This window comes from Pagrus pagrus (genome assembly GCF_965226575.1).
Source record: "Pagrus pagrus genome assembly, chromosome: 18".
Classification (NCBI taxonomy): Eukaryota; Metazoa; Chordata; class Actinopteri; order Spariformes; family Sparidae; genus Pagrus; species Pagrus pagrus.
Window position 1 is genome coordinate 15622705 of NC_140202.1, and position 21723 is coordinate 15644427.

A 21723-nucleotide genomic window follows, 5' to 3' on the forward strand; every position below is an offset into this window, starting at 1 on the left:
ATGCACCGGATGACTGTACATGGGACTGACTAATTCTGAACTGTGTGGGTGTGTACAGATTACGTGGAACAAAGCCATTGCAGTATGGCGTTTCACCAGCGCTTCTCCTGCTATGACAAGTCAAAATTTCTGCTGCACATGATGTCACTGATTGTAGATTGCCATGCATGTTTTTTTAAAGGTTGTATCGGACGCTTTATTAAACTTGCTTTAAAAGACCACAGACTTTCACCACACAGATCATAGCTTTCTTGAATAACCCTGTTTTCATGCCATTGCATGTCCTGGCACAGAAAATGTGGGTTTGGCCTCTTGCATGATGTCTCTAATAAGAATCCCCTGATTAAAGATAAAAAGCCAAGGACCGTCTCCATGTTGAAATCTTTATCTGCGACAGGTTTATTCACTGCTTGGGTCTGTAAAGTGCACAGGGGGAGGCTAGGATTAGATATTTTACAGCTTTAAGAACAGCCTGCATGATCTGATATGAAAATTGACTTTTTTCTGTGACTGGTTCATGCTTATAGGCCCATGAAATAATAATGATGCTGGTAATTCATTAGAGTTGATTTGTTGTGTTAGACATTTTCATTTGGTTGATTTTTTTTAAATGAAATGTGATTTTATAGAAGAAATAACAGTGAAATATTAAAAATAATGTGGCAGCCTAGTGCAGTAGGATTAAACAGCCACAAGGGTGCGACATTACCATTTACAAAACAGAGAGTCACTAATCAAATGAAAACATTAGATAAAGAAAATTGTACTCATGCTATGTATTTTTATTAATACGTAAATAAAAGCATGTGGCCATACCAAAGAAACCTAGAAGTACTTCCACTCATGTCTTTAGCAGGCACAGTTTTGAATTAAACATAATATTACTCACATTCTGACATTAATTACAGTTAATGCATAAGGTAAACTAGTAACTACATAGTGTACAAAGACGTAACGTCGCATTTTATTTCATTTAGTTCGGGTATTTCATTGTTATTCCTACGAGGACGCGGATGCCCCAGACAGTGAGAGCTGCACTGAGCAGCAGCAGCAGCAGCTTGAATGAAGTAGACGGGAGGAAGTGGCGGTTAATGCAGCTCCACACCTTTCCGGTGTAGCAGCACTGCGACCAGCTCGACTTAAAGGAGAAAGGCGAGAGCTGGGTGTATTTATCGAGACAGGAGGGGGAGAAAGGAGGTAAATTACTTCTTTTTCAATTAAACGTTCAGTTCAGACAGATGTGAGCGAAGCATTTAGTCACGCTAGCGCGTATTTTATATTCAGATGTGAGCAGTTTGTTACAGCTAACTAGCGTTATCTAGTTAGCTTAAGGCTAGCTCTCAAGGCAACAAGCTAGCTGATGTTAGCTTGCTAGCATTCTTTTAGCAGCCATGAGCGGTAGCCTGCTAATTTGGCATGTCTGACCCTCCTCCTAAATCTCTTTTCAGGGGGACAAGAAGTGGAGTTTAATGAGTGGATACATGTGTTGCTGAGTCACCGAGGGTTTTATTTCGAAGACGTCCCGCCCAGCACGGTGAAGTTACCCGGCGCGACGCTTGATGGACTAGCCGCAGAAAGCTGATTTTCTCCTCCGGTAGCCGTGAAGAGAACAAGGGCGCACCCGATGAGGAGGACCGCCAGGCACAGACACCAGGAGGAATTTACAAGTACCGCGGCTTTTTCTGGGCCTTGTGAGCACACCGTGTCTGCTGTCTGCAGCTTTTAATCGCCCCGGCCTGTCTTTTGTCGCGCAGTTTCATGTTGATTTGGGCAACAAAATGAACGTCCTGCAACAGCTGCTGCCAAGTTCCTAGTGTTACTGTGCCATGTTGTGTACAGGCCCTGCAAACATTGTGATACTCTGAACAGCACTTCACAGGACGCACAGACTCGAGTAAAAAAGTCCCCAAGTACTGTGTGTTAGGTTTTAACATGAGTGTGCATTTTTGACCTTTTTCCCCCTCTTCATATGCTCTTCACTGAGTCATGTTTTCACAAGTAAGCCCATAAACTGAAGCTATAGTCGCAGCGAATAATCATCAGCACTGTATTGGACATTTTTCTCTGTAGGAACAAAGTATTTATGCATAAGAGCCCAAGATGGGGAAAATGCTCTCAAAAATATTTGGCAACAAGGAGATGAGAATATTAATGCTCGGACTTGATGCTGCTGGAAAGACAACAATCCTTTACAAACTCAAACTGGGACAGTCTGTCACCACGATCCCCACAGTCGGCTTCAATGTGGAGACTGTCACCTACAAAAATGTCAAGTTCAACGTGTGGGATGTTGGAGGCCAAGACAAGATTCGTCCTCTGTGGCGACACTACTACACAGGCACCCAGGGGTTAATTTTCGTGGTGGATTGCGCGGACAGGGATCGCATCGACGAGGCGAGGCAGGAACTTCACCGCATCATCAATGACCGGGAGATGAGGGATGCCATCATCTTGATATTCGCCAATAAGCAAGACCTTCCGGATGCCATGAAGCCGCATGAGATCCAGGAGAAGCTCGGATTGACCCGCATCAGAGATAGGAATTGGTATGTTCAGCCCTCCTGTGCGACCACAGGTGATGGACTGTATGAGGGCTTGACATGGCTAACCTCGAATTACAAATCTTAATGATTGAGTGCAGACTGTTTTAGGTCGAAACTATAATAACGTTGCAAGTAACAAAATAACTTCTCAAAATGAGTATGGTTAAGAAAAAGTTGATTATCTCCCGTTTATTTTTAATACTACGTTTACCCCATGACTAATTTATCTTAAACTGGGTTTGCTGGCTTCAAGTTTGCTTGTACTCTGTAGCAGGCCTATATCACATTCATTATTTTGGGGCTTGCTTGATGAATATTGAATAATTGGGCCTAATGCTAAAGCCACAGAGAGCACCGTCTTTGCCTATTCTGTTCCCTGTTTTATATTATTTTTCTAATGAAGCTGAAGTTTGTATCTTCATTCTTGGACTAAAGCTTGTTTCAAGGTTCTTCGGTCTCTGTTGCATTGGATCTTTTTTTTTTTCTTCTAAGGTGAGATCTTTACTTTCATGTAGCCTACAGTGAAGGACTTTGGCATTGTTTAAACACAGTACTGTGATGAAAAGTATTTCTTCTCAATGGTATTGACTGAAAATATTCACCATTGCTTACATTTCATTGTCATCAGAGAGAAAAAAACAGACATGTTTTGTTACCCCTCCCAATCCCCTTATGTGGGCCATATAGTTTACTGATTGACCTTTTGTGTCACGTCTTGATACCTAATTGTGCTGAATATTCAACAAATAGGCCTCCAGTAACTCTTTAAAACATGCTTGTCGGGATGCATCTTTAATTTTGGGTAACACGTAGTCAGTCGACTCAATCTTTCCAAAGGAATGTCATTCAGCTCTGAGCTCTCTCAATCTGATACCACAGTTGATTAGTCTCAGTATTGGGACATTATATGATAGCCTATATCTGTAGCATGAGTACGAAAGTACTGTAACCCTACATCAGAGTCCATCTGTCGTGCAGTCAGAGGGAGCTGTTTACCTGGTGAAATGTTGAAGACACCATGCGGTGCAGCTCTTACTCCTCTTTTGACTGGGGGAACCATGTACAGAACAATGTCATTGTAATGTCTTATTAAAAAAGTGATTTTAAATCTGTTATGTCTGGTTTTTTGGAGTTTATTTCAAGGCTTTAAAGGCAGCTTGTGTGATTAGGTCTGTATGAGTAAACCACTTCACGTTTGGCAAAAGTCCAAAAGAGAGTTTTACATAAAAGTGGCAGAGCTTCATATATGAACACTGGTTCTTAAGAAAAACAAACTCTGGGAAAGTTTCAAGAATGCTCATAGTTCAAAGCAGAAGTCTGTAGTTGTAATACTCTCCTGGGTTTTAGTGCTATGTGGCAGATTCTTCATAAAGGGTTTATGTCCACCCTCAAGTTGCTGGCTTCAGTTCCCTCGCCAGTAAAATGGGAAAATGTACAAAACAGGAAGTCCGACTGCTGGTCTTTTTGGAGCAACAACAGAGCCACATGATAGTTTGCATGAGAGTCGGAGGGCCAGCGGAGATATACAGCTGAATTGTGAATTCTTTTTGAATGTTGCGTGTTGGTCGTGAGCCATAGTTGAGTTGATGCTGAGCTGTCAGCTGTAACTTCCTGAGTTTGCTTTTGGTTGGGACTGGTATTAATATGTAACTCTCAGTTGTATTTATTCAGTGAGTACAAAGTCTGATACAGGGCTGGTGTTGAGAAATTCAAAGGAAACGTGTATAGGATAAAAAAAAAAAACGTGAGTAAGACTGTTCTGTGATTCTTGAGTGAAATGACAGTTTACCAGTATGAGTATATGAGCTACCAGTAAGAGTATATGACTAACCACTGAGGAGTTACTAATGTAACCTTTTCGAAGCCAGAAGCCACCTACTACTGTGTGTTGTACTCTTTCAACATAAGTATGAGCACAATGAGTGTTGTAACAATACCACTGTAGTCTGTGTGTATTCATATAATCTTGCTATGTGATCTCCATCTGATCTACAGAGTTTCCAACATGATAAAATGTCAATACCTGCTAGCAAGGGAAGGAATTGTGAAATTTGGAAGGGAATTTGTATTATTCCCCTTTTCTACTCTGCTAAAATACTGACCTCATTTAATCCTTGCTGTGGCTGAACAGTCATTTCTTCCGAGCTTGAGTGTGTATAACTACATCACATTTTAATTGCAAAAAGCACTCCTTTTAAAGTTGAATTCGTTAGTTCAAAGTCTGAGACAGACACCACTGTGGAGGAATGTTTCAAAAGCTGATTAACAAGAGTGTGTTTTCACTCCTGACAAAGACAGGATTGATGGTGACAAATGGTCTGACTACTGTGTTTAGGGCTACAAAAGATTACTTAGTATTATTCTGCAGATTTTGAAGGATTTTTCCACTCGGCACACTGAAGGGCACTGTGTCTTTGCCAGTGTTGCACACATCCACATAAAAACTGGCACTATGGCAGCCGCTCAAGAAAGCACAGAGTTTGCATTTTTTCTTTGCATTTACAAGAATAGGATGCACACTCCCTCTTGCAAGAACACAAGTAAAGTATTTGCAGCGTTCACTGACACTCGGCCACTGTATCCTTGGGCATCCAGAGACGTTTGGCTGGTGGCATTTGCTGTGTGGAAAAAAAACCTAATGCTTAGCAAGTTGCTGTAGAGGCCTCAGGATGTTTGCTTTAGCACCACAGAGGTTTCCGTCAGACAGGTCAGGTGACACAGATAGATATGACTCCACTGCTACAGAAGATGTTTCACACAACCCACACACCTCCTGCAGTCGTGATTTAAACGCTCCATCAAAAGAAAAGGATCAGTAATTGAAATTATCAGCCACAATGCAAGTGAAAGGCATCCGAGCCTCTGAGGGTATTTGTAAATACTTGCTTTCAGTAAGGGCTCGGTCAAGGGCCTCTATTAGACGCTGATGGCAGTTTAATTGGGCTGTAATGGCCACTCTGGTTCCCACCACTTCATTACAACCATATGATCTTCACAGCTTTATTGGTAACACTGGAGCCCTTGGGGCAAGGACAGAGACTGTAGGCAAGGTTTATGACCTCCCTCCTCTGTAAAGATGAGACCTCCTGGCCCGTCGGTCAAGTCCCTCTGTGCTCAGCTGGAATTCCTTGCACTTCCTGAGAGGAAAGGTTAGGAATGGGTTTCAGGTCATGGAAGGAAGCTCATTAATGAGTGTAATTGGTCTTAAGTTTCAGTCTGGTTGGCAAAGGTGTGGGTAGAACATGATTGTGTTCAACAGGTTGATCTGGAGCACGTGGTTCATATCTCACTGGTGGTGTAATTCATGACTTAAATGCTTCCACTGGTTTGCACAAGAATGCGTGTGACAGATATGTCTTAGGCGCCCAGCGAGCTTGTTTGTTGGTGCAGTTGCTATGGCAACGGCCTGATGGGACCTCTGCCAGTTAGGCCTGGTGTTTTTGGTATCACATAGGTGGCTGACTGTGCCGCAAGTTTCCAGTCATTTCCTCTGTCTTTCATGGAAAGAGGAAGAGTGGGAAGAAATCGAAAGAGAGCAAAGTTCTGCAAAGTTGAAACCCACATTTTCCCCCCCTTTGTTGCACTGACAACTCTGCCCTTCATTAGTCAACTTGACAAAGATTTAAAACAGCTCCAGAATAGCTGTGGTGAGTTGTGTTACAGCTGCACTCCTGACACGCCTATAGCCTGAGTTGTGTTTGTGGTTTTCAGGGGTGTGGTTTGTCTTCCTCACTTGTCTTCACTTCCTCTCAGCTCCAGCTGCACAGTAACATGTACGCAGGTAGCTCTGACACGATACTAATCTGACCGTGGGTTGTGAAAATAGTCATCTGTGGCTCAGTGCTGGCCCACAGTTAAACAGCCACACCCGGCTGAATAATCACTGTAGGATTTGTGTACATGCAGACACAAGACATTCTCGAAGACCGTCATTAAAGAGGTTTATTTTATCTGCCAAATGTAGGAGGAAACACCTATTCTGAGCTTAGGTCAGCGGCTCCCCAAGGACAGTAAAACAGCTTCTTTGGTTATGAAATTTCTCTCTGTCCTCTGTTTAAGTCCTCCTCGAGTGAGCTGCCGAATAATGAACTCACGCAGAGCTCAGAAAACAGGTCCGGAAGTGGCTAGAAGTTGTTTCAGGTTTCCTGCTGAGGTTAACGTTCTTGAATGCCATGCTCACATGCAAACCCCTGGTTGCCTTTTACATACACAAATCCTTCTATATTGCAGGTGTGGGTTTGTTTTGACTGCAGGTGTTCTGCTCATGAATGTTATGGTTTTTTAACAGGGGCTCTGCTGCGTTATAGACCTGCTAAATAAAGTTGAAAATGTGAGGCTGTGTAGTCCAAGGTGCACTCTGGGCACAGGTCCAAAACACATTCCATTCATATCTGCAGCTGAAGGTTACTTGCTGTGGTGAAATTACAAATTCAGAGAACCAGAAAATTGTTATGAAGCGTTGAAAGTCCACATGACATAACCAATTTGTTTTTTAATGGAAAGATCAAGTGCTCATACAAGCATTAACTACATAATTTAAGGCACTAAGCATACAGTTGTGTTGGTACAGTTTCGCTGGCCTATAATCATGTTTGTTTTTCCACTTTAAAAACCATCCAATCTAAGACCCATTACATTTTCTGAGCCTCAGGGCTTCTATTTATATTCCATTATGTGAAAACCTGAAATTTGTCCACATGGCTCCTCTTGAGAATTGCAGGATGTTTAGCGCAGCTGTGTGAGACTGTGGACCAGTTTGTCCCTGGACTCGTGTGCTGTGTTTTTCCAGCTGTATCACAGAGAGTGTAAAGGGGATCATAGCTGAGAGAGTCTTGCCTTTAGATGTAAGCAGTGTAGGAGAAGGAGGTGGGGGGAGCAGGCGTTATAGATGGTGCTGCAGTCTCTTAGCTGCAAGGCACAGAAAGCGAAGTGCATCTGTTTCTGAAGCAAAATGAAATCAATTGTTTTGACCCATGGCTCATTCATGCAGTACACAGACCACTGACCTCTGCCATGTGGCGCCTCTTATTTGGCTTTTACATAACCTCCTCGACACTCACAGACACACTTTAAGTCAGGAGTCTTTCACCCAGCATCAGTATCCACCAGCCACATGTATTCACTCACAGCCTCCACACACACGCACACACTGGCTGACAGAATGATGAAGATCCATGCAAAGCAACCTCAAAGGCTTCCTTCAGCTGCTTGCCAACACCACTGTCACACTCCACGACTGACTACATCTGTGTATCTGACAAGATCGCTGTAATTACAGAGGAGTCAGTGTTTCGGGTGACAGTGCGTCTGGATTAGACAACAGTTTGGGGGCCTGGGAGGAAATCTCAGATCTTTGGCAAGTCAGGCGCTGCTGCTTACACTCTTACACACAGTCCAGATTCAGAGTAGTGAGAGGTAATGACTCAGGGAAACGCTACACACACACACAGGCATGCTGCTCCCCTCCCTTCTGCAACTCTCCCCTTCGTGCTGGGCTGCCACACATCCTAATGATGACAAATACATCATTGCACTAAAATGCTGTAGGGACAGCAGTCACAGGCAGTCAAGTCACGATGAAACCTGTGGTGTTTTCAAGCACGGGATCAATACACTGTTACATTTTTACTGATACCGCATTACAGTCAATCCCTCTTATACACAAAGTTTATTATAACAGTTTTCAACCTAAAGACGGCCTGCAAAGACGGGAGTTATACATGTTTGTGTCGCATCATTGTCATATCTTATCATTTCAATCCTTAAAATTCAGACTTTTTCTGGTAACGCTTTACAATAAGGTACACAAAAATGTGAGTAGTTACTGAGGAGCGAGTAGGGAGTGAATCAGAACCACCTGCTAATTTATGAATCCTTAATGAGTACTTCCTGAATAACTGTGATCCAAAGACAATGTAGTAAATAATCATCATATTAATGAATCATTTGGTAATGATTAGTTCATAATTATCTGTGACTTTTTTATTTTTATGTCGACAAATCATTAAAAAGTCTACAGAGCTTGTATAAAGGTGCATATAAAAGTATCTCTTTTCCTTAAAAACATTATAATGATTGTGAACTGAAGGAGCACTATGTAGTTTTGGAGAAGAAATTCAAATCCAGAATTTCAATATTAACAATATTAATGAGGTAATAATACAAACTCAGTGATATTTATTTTTTCCATAACTGAATAAACAAGCTGTTATCAGAGGAAAATAAGGTCCCCAGAACGCTGTTTGAAGCTAGAAAGGTGGCAGGGTCCGCCAAATATAAACAAAGTGAAACAGTATGAAATTGTGTTGTCCTCAAAGGTCAGTACCTCCCAGTCTTTTCATTATCTACTATATAGCCCTTGACTCACAGTGTAATAACTCATTAATGATTAATTATCAAGTAGTTCCTTAGTAGCTACCCACATTTTTGTGTACCTTATTACAAAGTGTTACCCTTTTCTCACAGTGCTGATATTACAGAATTAACAGGAATGGAAGAAGGGGGGAAAAATGTTCTCAGTATTCTCACAGTTCTGGATTTGTGTCCCCTCTCAACTGCAGCACAGCTGTCTTAACAGCACCCTCGCCCTCCCCCTCTTCCCCTGCAGGGTGTGTGTGTGTGCCTTATTGTGTTTCTATAAGATGGTTGTCCTGTTGCTGGCACCGTACCACCTCTTGCTTTAAAATGCAAAGAGAGAATGTGCCACAAATGATCAGAGTTGTTGCACCTCATTACTGGAGCTGCAGAACAACACTAATCACATGCTCTGTTTTGGATTGGAGCCCCGGCCTGTTGTGTCTTTGTGCGGCATAAAGTTCAGTAGGCTTCAGTTTGTCATGTGAAAGTGAGAGGGGTGCTCTGTGGTGGTGCTCACATTTGCAGGATCAGAGGAGTCACACATTTCTGCAGCCCTTCTTCTTCTATTTTTAATCAGCCCCAGTTTGATGTCTATTCTTGAGCCACTCCCTAATAGTTAGTGAGAAAATGAGTCTTCCTTTCTGGAGCAGTGTCTCTTGGCTCCAGGCAGCACGATGATGGTGACACAAAGGATCTTCTGTGTCACTTGGCTGTGATGCAGCAGAGTGGAGCGCGCCACACAGGCCACATGGAGTCAGGCTCTCCTCCACCCATCTGGTTTGGAGGGGCGCTGTGCTGCGCCCTCATGTTTTCTTGTTTTGAAACAACCAGGGAGGATGAACCAAAGCTAATCATATATATGCATATATGCAGCCACAGCAAATTTCTTCATCGCACCATAATAAGCTGACAGTGTTAAGGCAGTGCACCGTGTGGCCTATTCATCCACTTGTCAGGGATGTGTTGTTCTTACTGCAGGTTTTCCTCACAGGTAAGCCTTATTTCTACTAATAGCACCATCTGTTGGTAGAAGACGCCCCCATTCTGTCTTGGTGCATGCAGCATATACCGCCACATGTTCAGTAATGACTGTTTACGTTCACCAGAATCAACTGTTGTGTGTACATGATAACAGATTAGAGACGCCACTGCTTCACTGTGGGCTGTCCTCATTTACCGTGAGCCTCCCTGTATTCCCCTATAGTGCTAGCCTAATTAGAAGACTATAACTACATTTTTAAAATTATTTTTGGTTAACATTTAAGGAGGAGAGAGCACCAGAGAGACTGCAGAATAGATTCTGAATGATTTGACTGAGAGAGCGATGGGTGGGCAGGGTGCAGGGGTGGGTGGGGGGAGGGATGTTGACACAGAATAGTGGAGCGCCCCTCTGCCCCTCTAATCTTCCCAATATCCCCTCTGGGTGCTGTCCCCGCCACACTGGGGGGACGTGGACTTAATACCAGCTGTGAGTCAAATTAATTAGCTGAACATATCCTGGTCAAAGCCAAAGGAGACCTCAATAGTAGGCTGATTGTGATTGTAGCAGTCCAGCTGCCCCAGGCAGAAGCGAGAGGGCAGAGGACGGCCACAGGGAGTGATTATCTAATATGAGCCAGTGTAGTAATTTATAGTAGCTGGAAAAAAAAGGCAATTAATCTCACTCTATTCCTCCTGTGATAGGTTGTATCATCGACCAAGGCCTACAGGGATTCAGGGGTCAGATTGTCAAACTATGATTCAGCCCAACTACACCTCCATATCTCTCCATCGTGTACACATATTAAACCTTTCGCAGTCACAGTAGGGATATTGTTAATAATGAAGCAATTAGCTGAGACAGTGTTTGTACTAGTATGTTTTCAGATGAGCAAACAGTTGATAATGTTGTATTCAAATGGTGATTTAGAGTGCATTAACTCCACAGACAAAGCTAATGCATCTGCTGAAAATGGGACCATGAAGAGATGCTTGTTTCTGTTTAAAATCCAATCATTAAATTCAGGAATATTCATGGGTCTGAGGCACCGTGCCATCACAGATGTTCCTGCTTTACAGCATCAGCGGATTTCAGGCGAGCAGGTTAGCTTTGCACTCCTGGATCCCAGTAAAGGGAATACAGAGAGAATTGAAAGGATGAGCACAAGGAGCATCTTATTAATGCATGATCAGAAGTAGTTCATCGTATTCTGCCATAAAGTGATTTATTTAATGGGACCTTCGACGTGAACCCCACCCCGTCCACTTCAGCATTAACATTTTTATTTGGTCTGAGCGTCGGAGGCCACCCTGCTCATTACACTACAGCTCCACTGTGTAAACAGAGAGCAGCATGAAAGGGCTGCGAGGGGCCCCTGCATGCCTGTGGGAGTGTGGGGCGTACTTCATGGTTTATGCTCGAAAAAGAGCCGTAATCTTCCAGCTAATCTGGGGCTTGGAGCGGAATTCCCCTCGCATGGAGGGCAAAAGCTTTCAGCAGAGATGGACTACACTGTGTTGGCTTCGGTTTTAAAAACTGGGTAATCTACATAAAGATAAGCATATGGATTAAGAATTTTGGTCCTGATTTATTTTCCCACTTGCAGTAAATTCAGATAATGTAGTAGCAACATAGGCTTCATAATTTATGTTAATATTTATCTCAGAGATAAACATTCAGATTAGTAATCTGACAAGATTTACACATAATTTAATACTTTTTTATTTTAAACAACTATTGCCCCCTAGTGCTCCACATGGGCAATGACTGACTTGACATGCCTCATTCACAATTACAGGAAATCGTGCAAATTACAGTGACAACCACTCAGACAGCAATTTAGGGCTGTTAGTAGGTGCTCGTTTATTTCTGTGGGAAGGTCTCTAAAGATAAATGTGTTCCAACAATTTCAATCTACCATGTGATTATGCCTACTATCCTAATTTAATGAACCACCGTAGCACAGTGAGTGGATCACAAACATTTGCAAGTCTAATCCTCAGCCTCATCTATATGAACACTGTGGTTCAGTCCCTTCCTCGACTGTTTCTGACCTCTCTCGACTCATTTTTATCAAAGATGACCACAGCCTGCCATGTCCGTGCTTGCACATGTCTGCCATCTACCTTCACAGCCCTACAATTACACAGACACTCAAACAGCTGGTTTTATCTAAGCTTGATTGGTAGTGTATGAAAAATAATTTTCACTATGGGTTCATATTTTATTTTATTTATTTTTATTCCAATCATACATCAGGACAGTGTTAACTGGTGTATCGGAAACAATTTTTTCTTAAAAAAATGTTTTAAAAAGGTGCAGAAATGAAGACACATTGAATATTCCACACATACTTTAAATCTTCTATTTCACAATCTGATTTTCATGCAGCCTTACGGTGGAAAACACTGATAACTGTACGCACAAGTTTCACCACACAAACTCAGACTTTTCTTCGGATGTGCAGGATGTGGATGTCTGGACTACTAAACTCAGGGTCTTGCTTGTCCGAAGGGATCTCCTCACAGCTGAAGTTTTGTTGCAGCAACTGAAAGATAACACAAAAGGCCCCAATGACTCACTGAGAGGTGACACAAAATATCTCAGCTTCCTCACAATTGTTTAATATAATGGAACACACAGTTGCGTTCTCACCTCGAAGAACTGCCTTTCCACCTTTGGGTTGACCCCCTCGGTGCGCTGCTCATAGCAGCAAATAATGCAGGTGTCTGGTCCGGAGAGCAGCTTCAAGCTCTCCGCCAGCGGAATAATAGACTGTGTGGAAAGAAATTATAGGTCACAAAGAGAAATACAGTGATACAGGGTCGTGTTGAGCTTGAAAGAGGTGAGGAACTGTAGTAAATTACCTGCTCGTAGTAGATGCAATCTGCCATAAGGATATAATGTGGGGCAGGCATGAACTCAGACACATCTTCACCCCTTTAAAGACAGAAGAAATCAAGCAGTTAGCATTTGCATGCAGCTTGGATATATGACTTCAATCAAATCCAGGAATATATCAAATAGAAACACAAGTACAAACCATTGCAGTACCTTGGCAGTAATTGATCCGCTACTGAGAAGTGCCTGGTTTTCCTGGATGTTCACCTTCAGGAGGGTCTGCAAATCCTCCAGGTCTGTCACAGTAACCTGAGCTCTAAGGGGTGTAACACACAATGACGAGAACTGTTTAATAATTAAAGGATGTCTGTGCTGATGTTGTCCACACACTGCAAAGCAAGCGAGAATGAGCAACCACACTGATGTTACAACATGTATATTACAGGTCATATCTAACAGCTGGACACACAAACTAAAAAGCTGTCTCACCCCAGTGTTGCTGCCATCAGACCGACAGCTCCTGTCCCTGCTCCTAGCTCCACTACTCTCCTGCCAGCCCACACGTTCACTCCTGAGGACGGATCATGAAACTGCTTCGTCTCTAAATATTTTGCCAGGACAATGGCGGCATCCCAGACAACACAGCCGACATCTCCCAAGTAGCACTGCTTCACCTTTAAGACACAGCCGTCGTTTTTCTCAATTTCTCTCACAAAATAATGACTGTCGTCCGCGTCGGCCGCCATGCTGGCTGCAACCGGAACAAGAAGCGGACTTCCGGTAGGACTTTTCCAGAATAAAAGACACTAAACATTTAGAAGAAACTTTATTTTTGCACAAGAACAAACGATTAAGGTTATTCAGCAACTATTCATTCTATAGATTATTGTGTGTGATGATTATGGTCTAATAAAAGTCAAGCAGCTGTATTGTACAATAGCTTTGTGATATAAAGTACATTTTTCATTGATATGTCAAGTCAACCGTTCTCCACCACAAGGATATACTCACAAGTGTTTTCAGAATAAAGTCATGCTCAAAGTTACCCACAGATTATAATTGTGATATAATGAGAATAAACATTTGTATCAGTTATTTTATTCCAGCTTTGTCCCTCTTACTTTATCTTCTTGACTAAACAACCTCTGGGTTCAGTCTCTACTTTTTCCTCGACAGATGCAAGAAAAAGGGGCAAATCAAGTAAGGAGTAGAGTCATGCTTTGTGTAGTTTAACCCTAAATTTATGTGACATGAAGACAGCTAAAAATACATTTTCAGATGTTTATTCGTTTACAATGCCTTTAAAATTTCAATCAGCATCTGTGCCCAATATCAGAAGGCTAACAAGAACAGTTTGCATAATGAAGCAGAAATGCGAACAGAAAAGTAAAAAGAAATAGACTACATAAATAAATACAATTTGTGGAAAGAAATAAGGGGAAATGCCAAAGGGAAAATGATACATAAATAAAAATAGAAATAAATAAATATATTTAAAAAATAAGAAAGTAAATAAATTGTTGCATTAATACAAAGACAAATAAATACAGACGCAAATTAAAGCAGAAATATCTATTTATATCCATGTTAGTGTTACTGACATGCGCAGATGGTCGCTGCCGAAGCACCGACGTTATCTGTTCGCGCGCAAAGTTACGTACGCTCGACGTGGCGGCTCTGAGCTAACTAGTTAGGATATCCATTGAGTTTTACAGCTGCACAAGTAAGTTTGGTAATGCATGTCTATCCAGCTGCCTTTGCCAGGTTTTAAAATGTTTCGCGGCAGCACAGTGGAGGTAGCAACCGGCGGTGACACCCCAGAATGTGGACGAACCTGGGGGGTGTCCTCAATGGACAGAACCGGACCTAATGAAACTACCTCCTATGGTCCCACATCAGCTTCCTCCTGCTCATCCCACCAAGCTGTAGATGAAGGCAGTACGAGCTCCAGCCACGGCCCTTCACTCCCTAGGGTGGCCTCAGGTAATTCATGGATAGCCAGAGCAAATTAAGCTACTAAGCTAACATTAGCATATTTGACCTTTTACAACAGGGGTGGGGCAAAACAATGAAGTTAGCTAAAATATAACAATGACATATTGGATATTGAATTCTCAAATCTCTAATGTTTTCACAGTGGATAAGGACACTGTCTCTGAGCAGGGCACTGCAGTAATACACAGACCCTCTCCTTATACTTTGTCTTGACATACAGGAGGTCAGCTCCATCACAGCTTCCAGTTGGGCGGGATAACCTCCAACAGCACTCCACTCCGCAGCCATGGAGGAACACCAGGACTCAGAAGGACTCTGGGGTCCTCAAGCTCACACCCTGCACGGACACCGCTGACTGATCATTCAGGTACCTTTGCTCTTTCAGTGGGTGTCAACGTGGCTTAGGCTGGCTGTGTTTCTAATTCTGATTTCTTTCTTTTTTGCAGCAACAAGTTGCTCCTCAGCGACTTCAACCTCCGGAGCCTCTGTGATTGTGGCACTTGTTGAAGGGCGCGGTTTGGCCAGGGGAGAGATTGGCATGGCCAGTCTCAACTTGAAATATCCAGAGCTTGTCCTCTCTCAGTTTGCAGACACTGGGACATATGCCAAGGTAGCCCAGCCATGCATTGTCTAAAGCTATAAACTACAGGCTTGATTGACAGTTAATCATAGCTCAATCTAAAAATAATAGAGAGAACTCTTGTCTCAGCCATGTATTGTTTTGCTGAAGGTCATAACCAGGATTCACATCTTGATGCCACTGGAAATACTGATGCCAGACACAGCCAGTGAGAAGGGGAAAGGGACAAAACTGTTCAACCTCATCACAGAGAACTTCCCGGTACCAGTACAGAATAGGAGTAAACCACGAAATTCATTTGAACAAATACCCACTATTAAAGCCGAAAGTAGCTGACTCATTTCCTTCACTCACTCTTATTAAGCACCACTGTGTTTCTTTCTGTTTGGTGTGTCCCACCTATTGTACATTGTGTTCTTGTTGTGAGTTGATGTAATATGTGCATTTTTATTATGTTTCTTTGTCAGGGCGTTGCTTTCACTGCTATCAGAAGGAAGTATTTTAACGAGAGGAAAGGACTGGAGTACATTCAGCAGCTGTGTGCTCCAGAATTTGGCACCGTCCTCATGGAAGTGCAAGCAAAGTACGCCACTGAGTACAATAATGTATAGAAATAGATATACTGTAACAATATATACTTTTTTATTACCCGATGTCTTGATTTGTTCAGGTATTATTGCCTAGCAGCAGCAGCTGCTTTGCTGAAATATTTAGAGTTCATCCAGAACTCTGTCTACGCTGCCAAGTCACTCAAAGTGAGCTTTAAAGGGAGCGAACAGACGGCAATGATTGACTCAGCATCAGCCTCTAACTTGGAGTTGGTAGTTAACAACAGAGATCACAGGTGAGGCAGCCAGACTGTGACAGCATTATCTTTGTATGTGTAATCCTTGTAGAATCACACCAGTATTCAGTCTATCTCTGCTTACCTGTGTATAGGAGCGAACATAGTCTTTTAGGGGTGCTTAACCACACTAAAACACCTGGTGGTGCTAGAAGACTGCGCTCCAATATTCTGGAGCCTCTGGTGGATGTGGACACCATCAACATACGCTTGGACGCCATACAAGAGCTGCTGCAGGACGAGGAGCTCTTCTTTGGCCTGACGAATGGTCAGAAACAAGCAGAAAAGTGTTTTTAATCACACATCAGACATTGTGTATGCTGAAGATGAGAGTGCAGCACAGAATGTGAATATCTGTTCTTTTTGTATTCTTCAGCCATAGGTCACTTCCTTGACACTGACCAGCTGCTCTCGGTTCTCATCCAAATCCCGAAACAGGAAACAGTATGTACAGCACTTTCATTACTCATACTTGAAATGGAATGTCTTGTCATTAAGTGAATTTGTGTGTGTGTGTGTGTGTGTGTGTGTGTGTGTGTGCGCGTGTGTGCGTGTGTGCATGTGGGTGGGTGGGTGTTTAAATTCTTAAAGGGACAGTTCACCCCAAAATCAACATACATATTTTTCTTCTATTTTTTTTGGAGAAACCAGCCGTCTCTTAAATATAATGGAACTAGATGACACACAAAAAAAATACATTTGAAAAATTCAACAACATGACCCGGTTGGTGAAGATAATCCACAAACCTCGCAGTGAACAGCGTAATGTTGGAACTATTTTCTCTCTACCAAACTACACCCACAAACCGTGTCATCGTGCAGAAGGAAGCACGCATCTACTCATGGAGGAGAGGCTCATGTTTGTGAAAGTGCGGGAAGTAAACATTAATGGCGGTACACGAAAACAGTCATAATGGATAAATAACATGACAGGTAACAGGAAAAACAATGTGTGAGAACTGTCCCTTTATCTAACTAAATGCCAAAATGTTTTTACATGCAAAATGTTGGTCTGTCTTTCTCTTTTCATACTCTTTTCTGTACTGTTACTATATTCCTCCAGGTTCAGGTGGCTGAAGCAAAAATTACACATGTGATTCAGCTGAAACACACATTGGATCTGGTGCCACGGTTAAGGGTCTGTATATGTATCTCTTCACATACATGAAATGATTTCATGATCATCCCACAGCAATGGATGGAATGGCATAAAAGCATTTTACTCCCGAAAAAACATAGTTAATATGCAAAAAGAAACTCCTTTAAGCATTAACCTTTCTGAACAGATGGTGTTGAAGAACTGCAACACAGCCCTGCTAAAGGCATACAGCACCTCACTGGAAGACAACAGGTAATAGGATTTGTGCCTATGTTGGATTTAAATTGACTTCAGGTTGCTGTCTACTGGCTTCTCCCACTGTATGTAGTTGTGTCCACCTCAGGTTTGACATCCTCCTAGAGCAGATCAAGACGGTGATTAATGATGACACCACCTACCTGAAGGGGAGCCTGAACATGCGCACCCAGAAGTGCTACGCTGTTCGCCCCAACATCAATGAGTTCCTTGACATTGCGCGCAGAGCTTACACTGAGATAGTGGACGACATTGCAGGTGTTTATCCCGGCTGTTCTGTTAGTATCTTTGGTTTTTAAATGTCTTTGTTAAGTATTTATACAATGAAACCTATTGAATGACGCTGTGTTGCACAGGGCTAGTGAACCAGACGGCAGAGGGATATGGCTTGCCAATGCGTACCAGCTTCAGCACAGCTCGAGGTTTCTTCATCCAGATGAAGCTTGAGGGAGTTGTCTTGCCTGAAGGGAAACTACCCGCAGAGTTTATTAAGGTATAGTCCACTAAAGGCAGATAAAGTGATAACACAAAGCTGACAGACAGATTAAGAGCAGAAAAAAAGGTTAACTTTACATCTGTGGACAATGTGAAGAACAATGTTTGATTCATTGAATGAAAATTAAAGCTGGGTTTTTAACATCTACCACCTCAGGCAACCAAGCAAAAGAACAACTATAGCTTCACTACTGCGGATCTGATGAAGATGAATGACCGCTGTGACGAGGCCCTGAGGGAGATCTTTCACATGTCCTATGTGTGAGCAGATTGATCCTATGACGTACAAACATTCACAGTAATGTACTGTATGCTTGTTATGAATACTAAGAGAAAGAAAGATTGCTTTGTACAAGGGCTCGATTAAAGAGTCTTTTTGCTGGGCTTTCTTTGAATAATTAGTCGATTTAATCTGTCAAATTGTTTCTCTGGAATTCTTTTCATTCCACAGATGAATATGATTACGTATAAATGGCTAAATTCAAAGCTTATCTTTAACAATTGTTTTGATGTCTGAGATGTGACTATTATTTTACTGTAATGACTGACTTAATCCCAAGATAAAAAGCTAAAAAAGATTTTCTTAGCTGACAAAGACCTTGACAGCCAATTAGTCAACTTATTCATTAAAAGGGGGCACTGCAACATTGTACATTTCTCTATCTAAGCTAGTTTTCATCTAATTAACAGATGAATTAGATCAGATTATTTTGTACTAATTTGTGTCCACTAGAGGGTGCTGTTTGTTAGCTGGTATTTTCCCTCAGTGCTTTGTCCCTGCAGCATCTAACCTGTCTCCATACAGGGTGATATGTCAACTGCTAAGCACTGTCCACGAGCACATTCACTGCCTTTACAAGCTCTCTGATGCTGTATCTATGCTGGACATGCTGCTCTCACTGGCCAAAGCCTGTACCATCTCAGACTATGGTGAGTATGAATCACTGTCAGTGTCTAGTCTTGTGTCAATCAAACTGTCAAATCAACCTGGAAGAGGTCTGATGTTGTCTGAGGGAGTACTGTATGCACATGAGGCAGCACCCAGCCAAAGTCACACATGACAGCCAGGAACAGCTCTACAGAGCCGGCAGCTCTGCTGGCCTCAGTTCTTTTTTTGAGAGGGTCGTGGGCAGCACCAGTCCCGTCAGCCACGTGGGTGGTGAGCGCTGGCCCTCAGCTGTCTGAAAGCGTATCTCCATAGACATGTGCTGAGTGCCTGCCCCCTTCCATCCCAGCCAGCTTGTACTCAAATTACCCCTGTTACATAAGTGTGCACTGGTGTGCTGTATTTACTGAGGCAAATCTCCCCAGCAGAGGAGCTAGCTGGCTGTAACCACTGCACACACCTCTCTCAGAAATCCATTTTTTATGATATTGTGACACACCATTCAGTTAACCAACCAGCAATTCATTATGTCAGCATTTAATTAAGGTGACACCATAACTTTTTTGATATGACATAAACATGCATGCATAAGTAATCACTGAATCACAATAACTAGCTATACAGGTTTGAAAGGAAAATGGCAAATACTCATTCAATATAGCTGTACTTGAATGCATCATCTCATGGAACTACATGAGAGTTATTATATAAACAAAATACCATCAAACTGAGTTATTTACAATTGTTGCTTTTTTTTCTGCTGTGTCTGCCAGTGCGCCCAGAGTTCACAGACACTCTGGCCATCAAGCAGGGTCGTCACCCCATTCTGGAGCGAATGGCTGGACAGCAGCCTGTGTCGAACAATAGCTACATCTCTGAGGGCAGCAACTTTGTCATCATCACTGGACCCAACATGAGCGGCAAATCCACCTACCTCAAACAGGTGGCGCTGTGTCAGATCATGGCTCAGATAGGTCAGTGGCAAACCTGTCAGGCTCACATGAATTTCAGGGTCTGCGTGGCTCCTTGAAATCCTTCAAAGCTTTTGAAAATAGACATTAGTAGTCACTGAGAGTGTTTGAATTCATATGGATGTTTTGTGCAAGAAGAGAGTCCTTGAATTTGATGTTTAAGAAGGTGTGGGAACCCTAGAATTTGTAGTGCAAAGCTGTGCAGTGCTATGCTGTTACGTGACATCATTTTTGAGTGAAACCTTAGCATTATCATTCCAGGCTCTTTTGTCCCTGCTGAGTATGCCTCGTTCCGTGTCGCCGATCAAATTTTCACCAGAATCGGTGTGGATGATGATTTTGAAACCAACTCTTCCACCTTCATGTTGGAAATGAAGGAGGTGTGTACTTCTGGGTTGCTCACATTCTTTAATTACATTCACAATCGTGAACAATCATTTAGTCAACACTGACTGCTATTTCCTCCCCTGAAGATCTCTTACATAATCCACAACGTGAGTGACAGGTCCCTGATCATCATAGATGAATTGGGGCGTGGTACCAGTGCTGAGGAGGGGATCGGCATCTGTCACTCTGTTTGTGAGTTCCTCCTTAGCCTTAAGGTAGAGTACGTCTCCATACAGTCCTGCAATGCTGCACCTTTGTAAATAAAAACCAGATGAATCACATTCTTTTTCTTAATGTTAAGCATTTAATTTGCTATTATCTGTCGTGGTACACCTCTTTTGTCAACAGTAAAATGATAAAATAAATAAAGCAACAGCGCATGATTTCCAGTGTTTTAATCTTTAAGGTGTGTGTTGCTCCATGCTGTTCGCAGGCGTTCACCCTGTTTGCCACACACTTTCTTGAGCTGTGCCAACTGGAGTCTCTTTATCCCAACGTGGAGAACCAGCACATGGAAGTTCAGCACTCGCGCAGCGGTGACACCGGTGCTGAGAGCGTGGTGTATACGTACTTGCTGAATCGAGGCTGCTCTGAGGAAAGACACTATGGTACGGAGTCAGAGACGTCCAAGAACAATTCTGTTAGAATGAAATGGTTACAGAGCTTGTTTTTGCTCTTCTAGGTCTGATAGCAGCGGAAATGACTGCACTGCCTTCAAGCATAATCCAAGAGGCAAAGACAATTGCCTCCAAAGTTAGCCAGCAGCTTTTGGTATGGTTCATAAAGATCTGATTTTGCCTTTTGTCCAGCTGTCTTTGATGCCATAACCAGTGTACCTTACAGCAATTTGAAGCAAAACAAGCTTTTGTTTTACAAGAAACCAATATTAGACCCCTAGAGACTCAAATGCTGTAATGTGGCCTGGCATGACAGAGCACAAATGTTGTTTTGTCCCATATATAATCCTGGTTTATATCAGAGTAGTGCTGGATAAAGAGACAAGACCCATGGTGTGGTTTATTATCGCTCTAGGCCAAACATCACAGTGATCCGGAAACACAGAGGCAGAGAGCTGTGTACCACCTGGCTAACCGCCTCCTGCAGACAGCCAGGAACTCCAGACTGGACCCCGACAGCTTACGCATGTATCTGAAGGGCCTGAAGAAGCAGTTTGAGACAGAGCTGCTGGCAGCAGGGCAGCCAGCGTCCGTTGACACAGAGGAAGAATGACTGACTCAGCCTTACAGTGGGGAGGGGCAGTGATACACTATCAGCGTCTAGGCAGACTGTGTTTATAGTTTAGCTTATTTGATGCTAAAAGGATTTATTTGAATTCCAGTGGTTATGGTTTGCTTTTTGACCTTACCAAAAGTAGCATAATATTGCATGCTAGTTTTTGAAGTGTAAAATATTGTAGCAATATATGTTTGAGAATGTCCTGAGGTCATAAGAAATTAGAATAAAAGTAATGTGGTGAGGTAAGGAGACATT

The 21723-nt window shown here is 42.6% G+C and overlaps 3 protein-coding genes across 3 annotated transcripts; 2 read left to right on the forward strand and 1 right to left on the reverse strand.

The window, feature by feature from the left end:
- The first annotated feature begins 1011 nt into the window (after positions 1–1011).
- On the forward strand, positions 1012–3655 carry arf6b (ADP-ribosylation factor 6b). Its single transcript, XM_084381328.1, has 2 exons — positions 1012–1197; positions 1449–3655. Exon 2 carries the CDS (start codon positions 2101–2103, stop codon positions 2626–2628), a length of 528 nt encoding a protein of 175 aa, XP_084237454.1. The 5' UTR covers positions 1012–1197; positions 1449–2100; the 3' UTR covers positions 2629–3655.
- Positions 3656–12091: 8436 nt separating this feature from the next.
- On the reverse strand, positions 12092–13489 carry vcpkmt (valosin containing protein lysine (K) methyltransferase). Its single transcript, XM_084380632.1, has 5 exons — positions 13210–13489; positions 12923–13036; positions 12747–12819; positions 12535–12654; positions 12092–12427 (listed from the first exon to the last, which is right to left on the reverse strand). The coding sequence occupies exons 1-5, from the start codon at positions 13464–13466 to the stop codon at positions 12323–12325; spliced, it is 669 nt and encodes a 222-aa protein (XP_084236758.1). The 5' UTR covers positions 13467–13489; the 3' UTR covers positions 12092–12322.
- An 865-nt stretch (positions 13490–14354) lies between these two features.
- Positions 14355–21719, forward strand: msh4 (mutS homolog 4). Its single transcript, XM_084381041.1, has 20 exons — positions 14355–14703; positions 14936–15082; positions 15162–15325; positions 15446–15556; positions 15763–15878; positions 15966–16139; positions 16235–16407; positions 16516–16583; positions 17203–17277; positions 17426–17490; positions 17582–17751; positions 17850–17986; positions 18146–18249; positions 18794–18918; positions 19648–19848; positions 20107–20225; positions 20319–20447; positions 20666–20840; positions 20915–21003; positions 21265–21719. The coding sequence occupies exons 1-20, from the start codon at positions 14460–14462 to the stop codon at positions 21460–21462; spliced, it is 2784 nt and encodes a 927-aa protein (XP_084237167.1). The 5' UTR covers positions 14355–14459; the 3' UTR covers positions 21463–21719.
- The last annotated feature ends 4 nt before the right edge of the window (positions 21720–21723 follow it).

Coding starts and splice junctions, on each gene's coding strand:
- arf6b (XM_084381328.1), top strand. CDS start 2,101: ATGGGGAAAATGCTCTCAAAAATATTTGGCAACAAGGAGATGAGAATA.
- vcpkmt (XM_084380632.1), bottom strand. CDS start 13,466: ATGGCGGCCGACGCGGACGACAGTCATTATTTTGTGAGAGAAATTGAG. Junction 13,037..13,209: donor CTGATGGCAGCAACACTGGG/GTGAGACAGCTT, acceptor TACACCCCTTAG/AGCTCAGGTTACTGTGACAG. Junction 12,820..12,922: donor ACTGCCAAGGTACTGCAATG/GTTTGTACTTGT, acceptor CTGTCTTTAAAG/GGGTGAAGATGTGTCTGAGT.
- msh4 (XM_084381041.1), top strand. CDS start 14,460: ATGTCTATCCAGCTGCCTTTGCCAGGTTTTAAAATGTTTCGCGGCAGC. Junction 14,704..14,935: donor ACTCCCTAGGGTGGCCTCAG/GTAATTCATGGA, acceptor CTTGACATACAG/GAGGTCAGCTCCATCACAGC. Junction 15,557..15,762: donor TCATCACAGAGAACTTCCCG/GTACCAGTACAG, acceptor TTTCTTTGTCAG/GGCGTTGCTTTCACTGCTAT.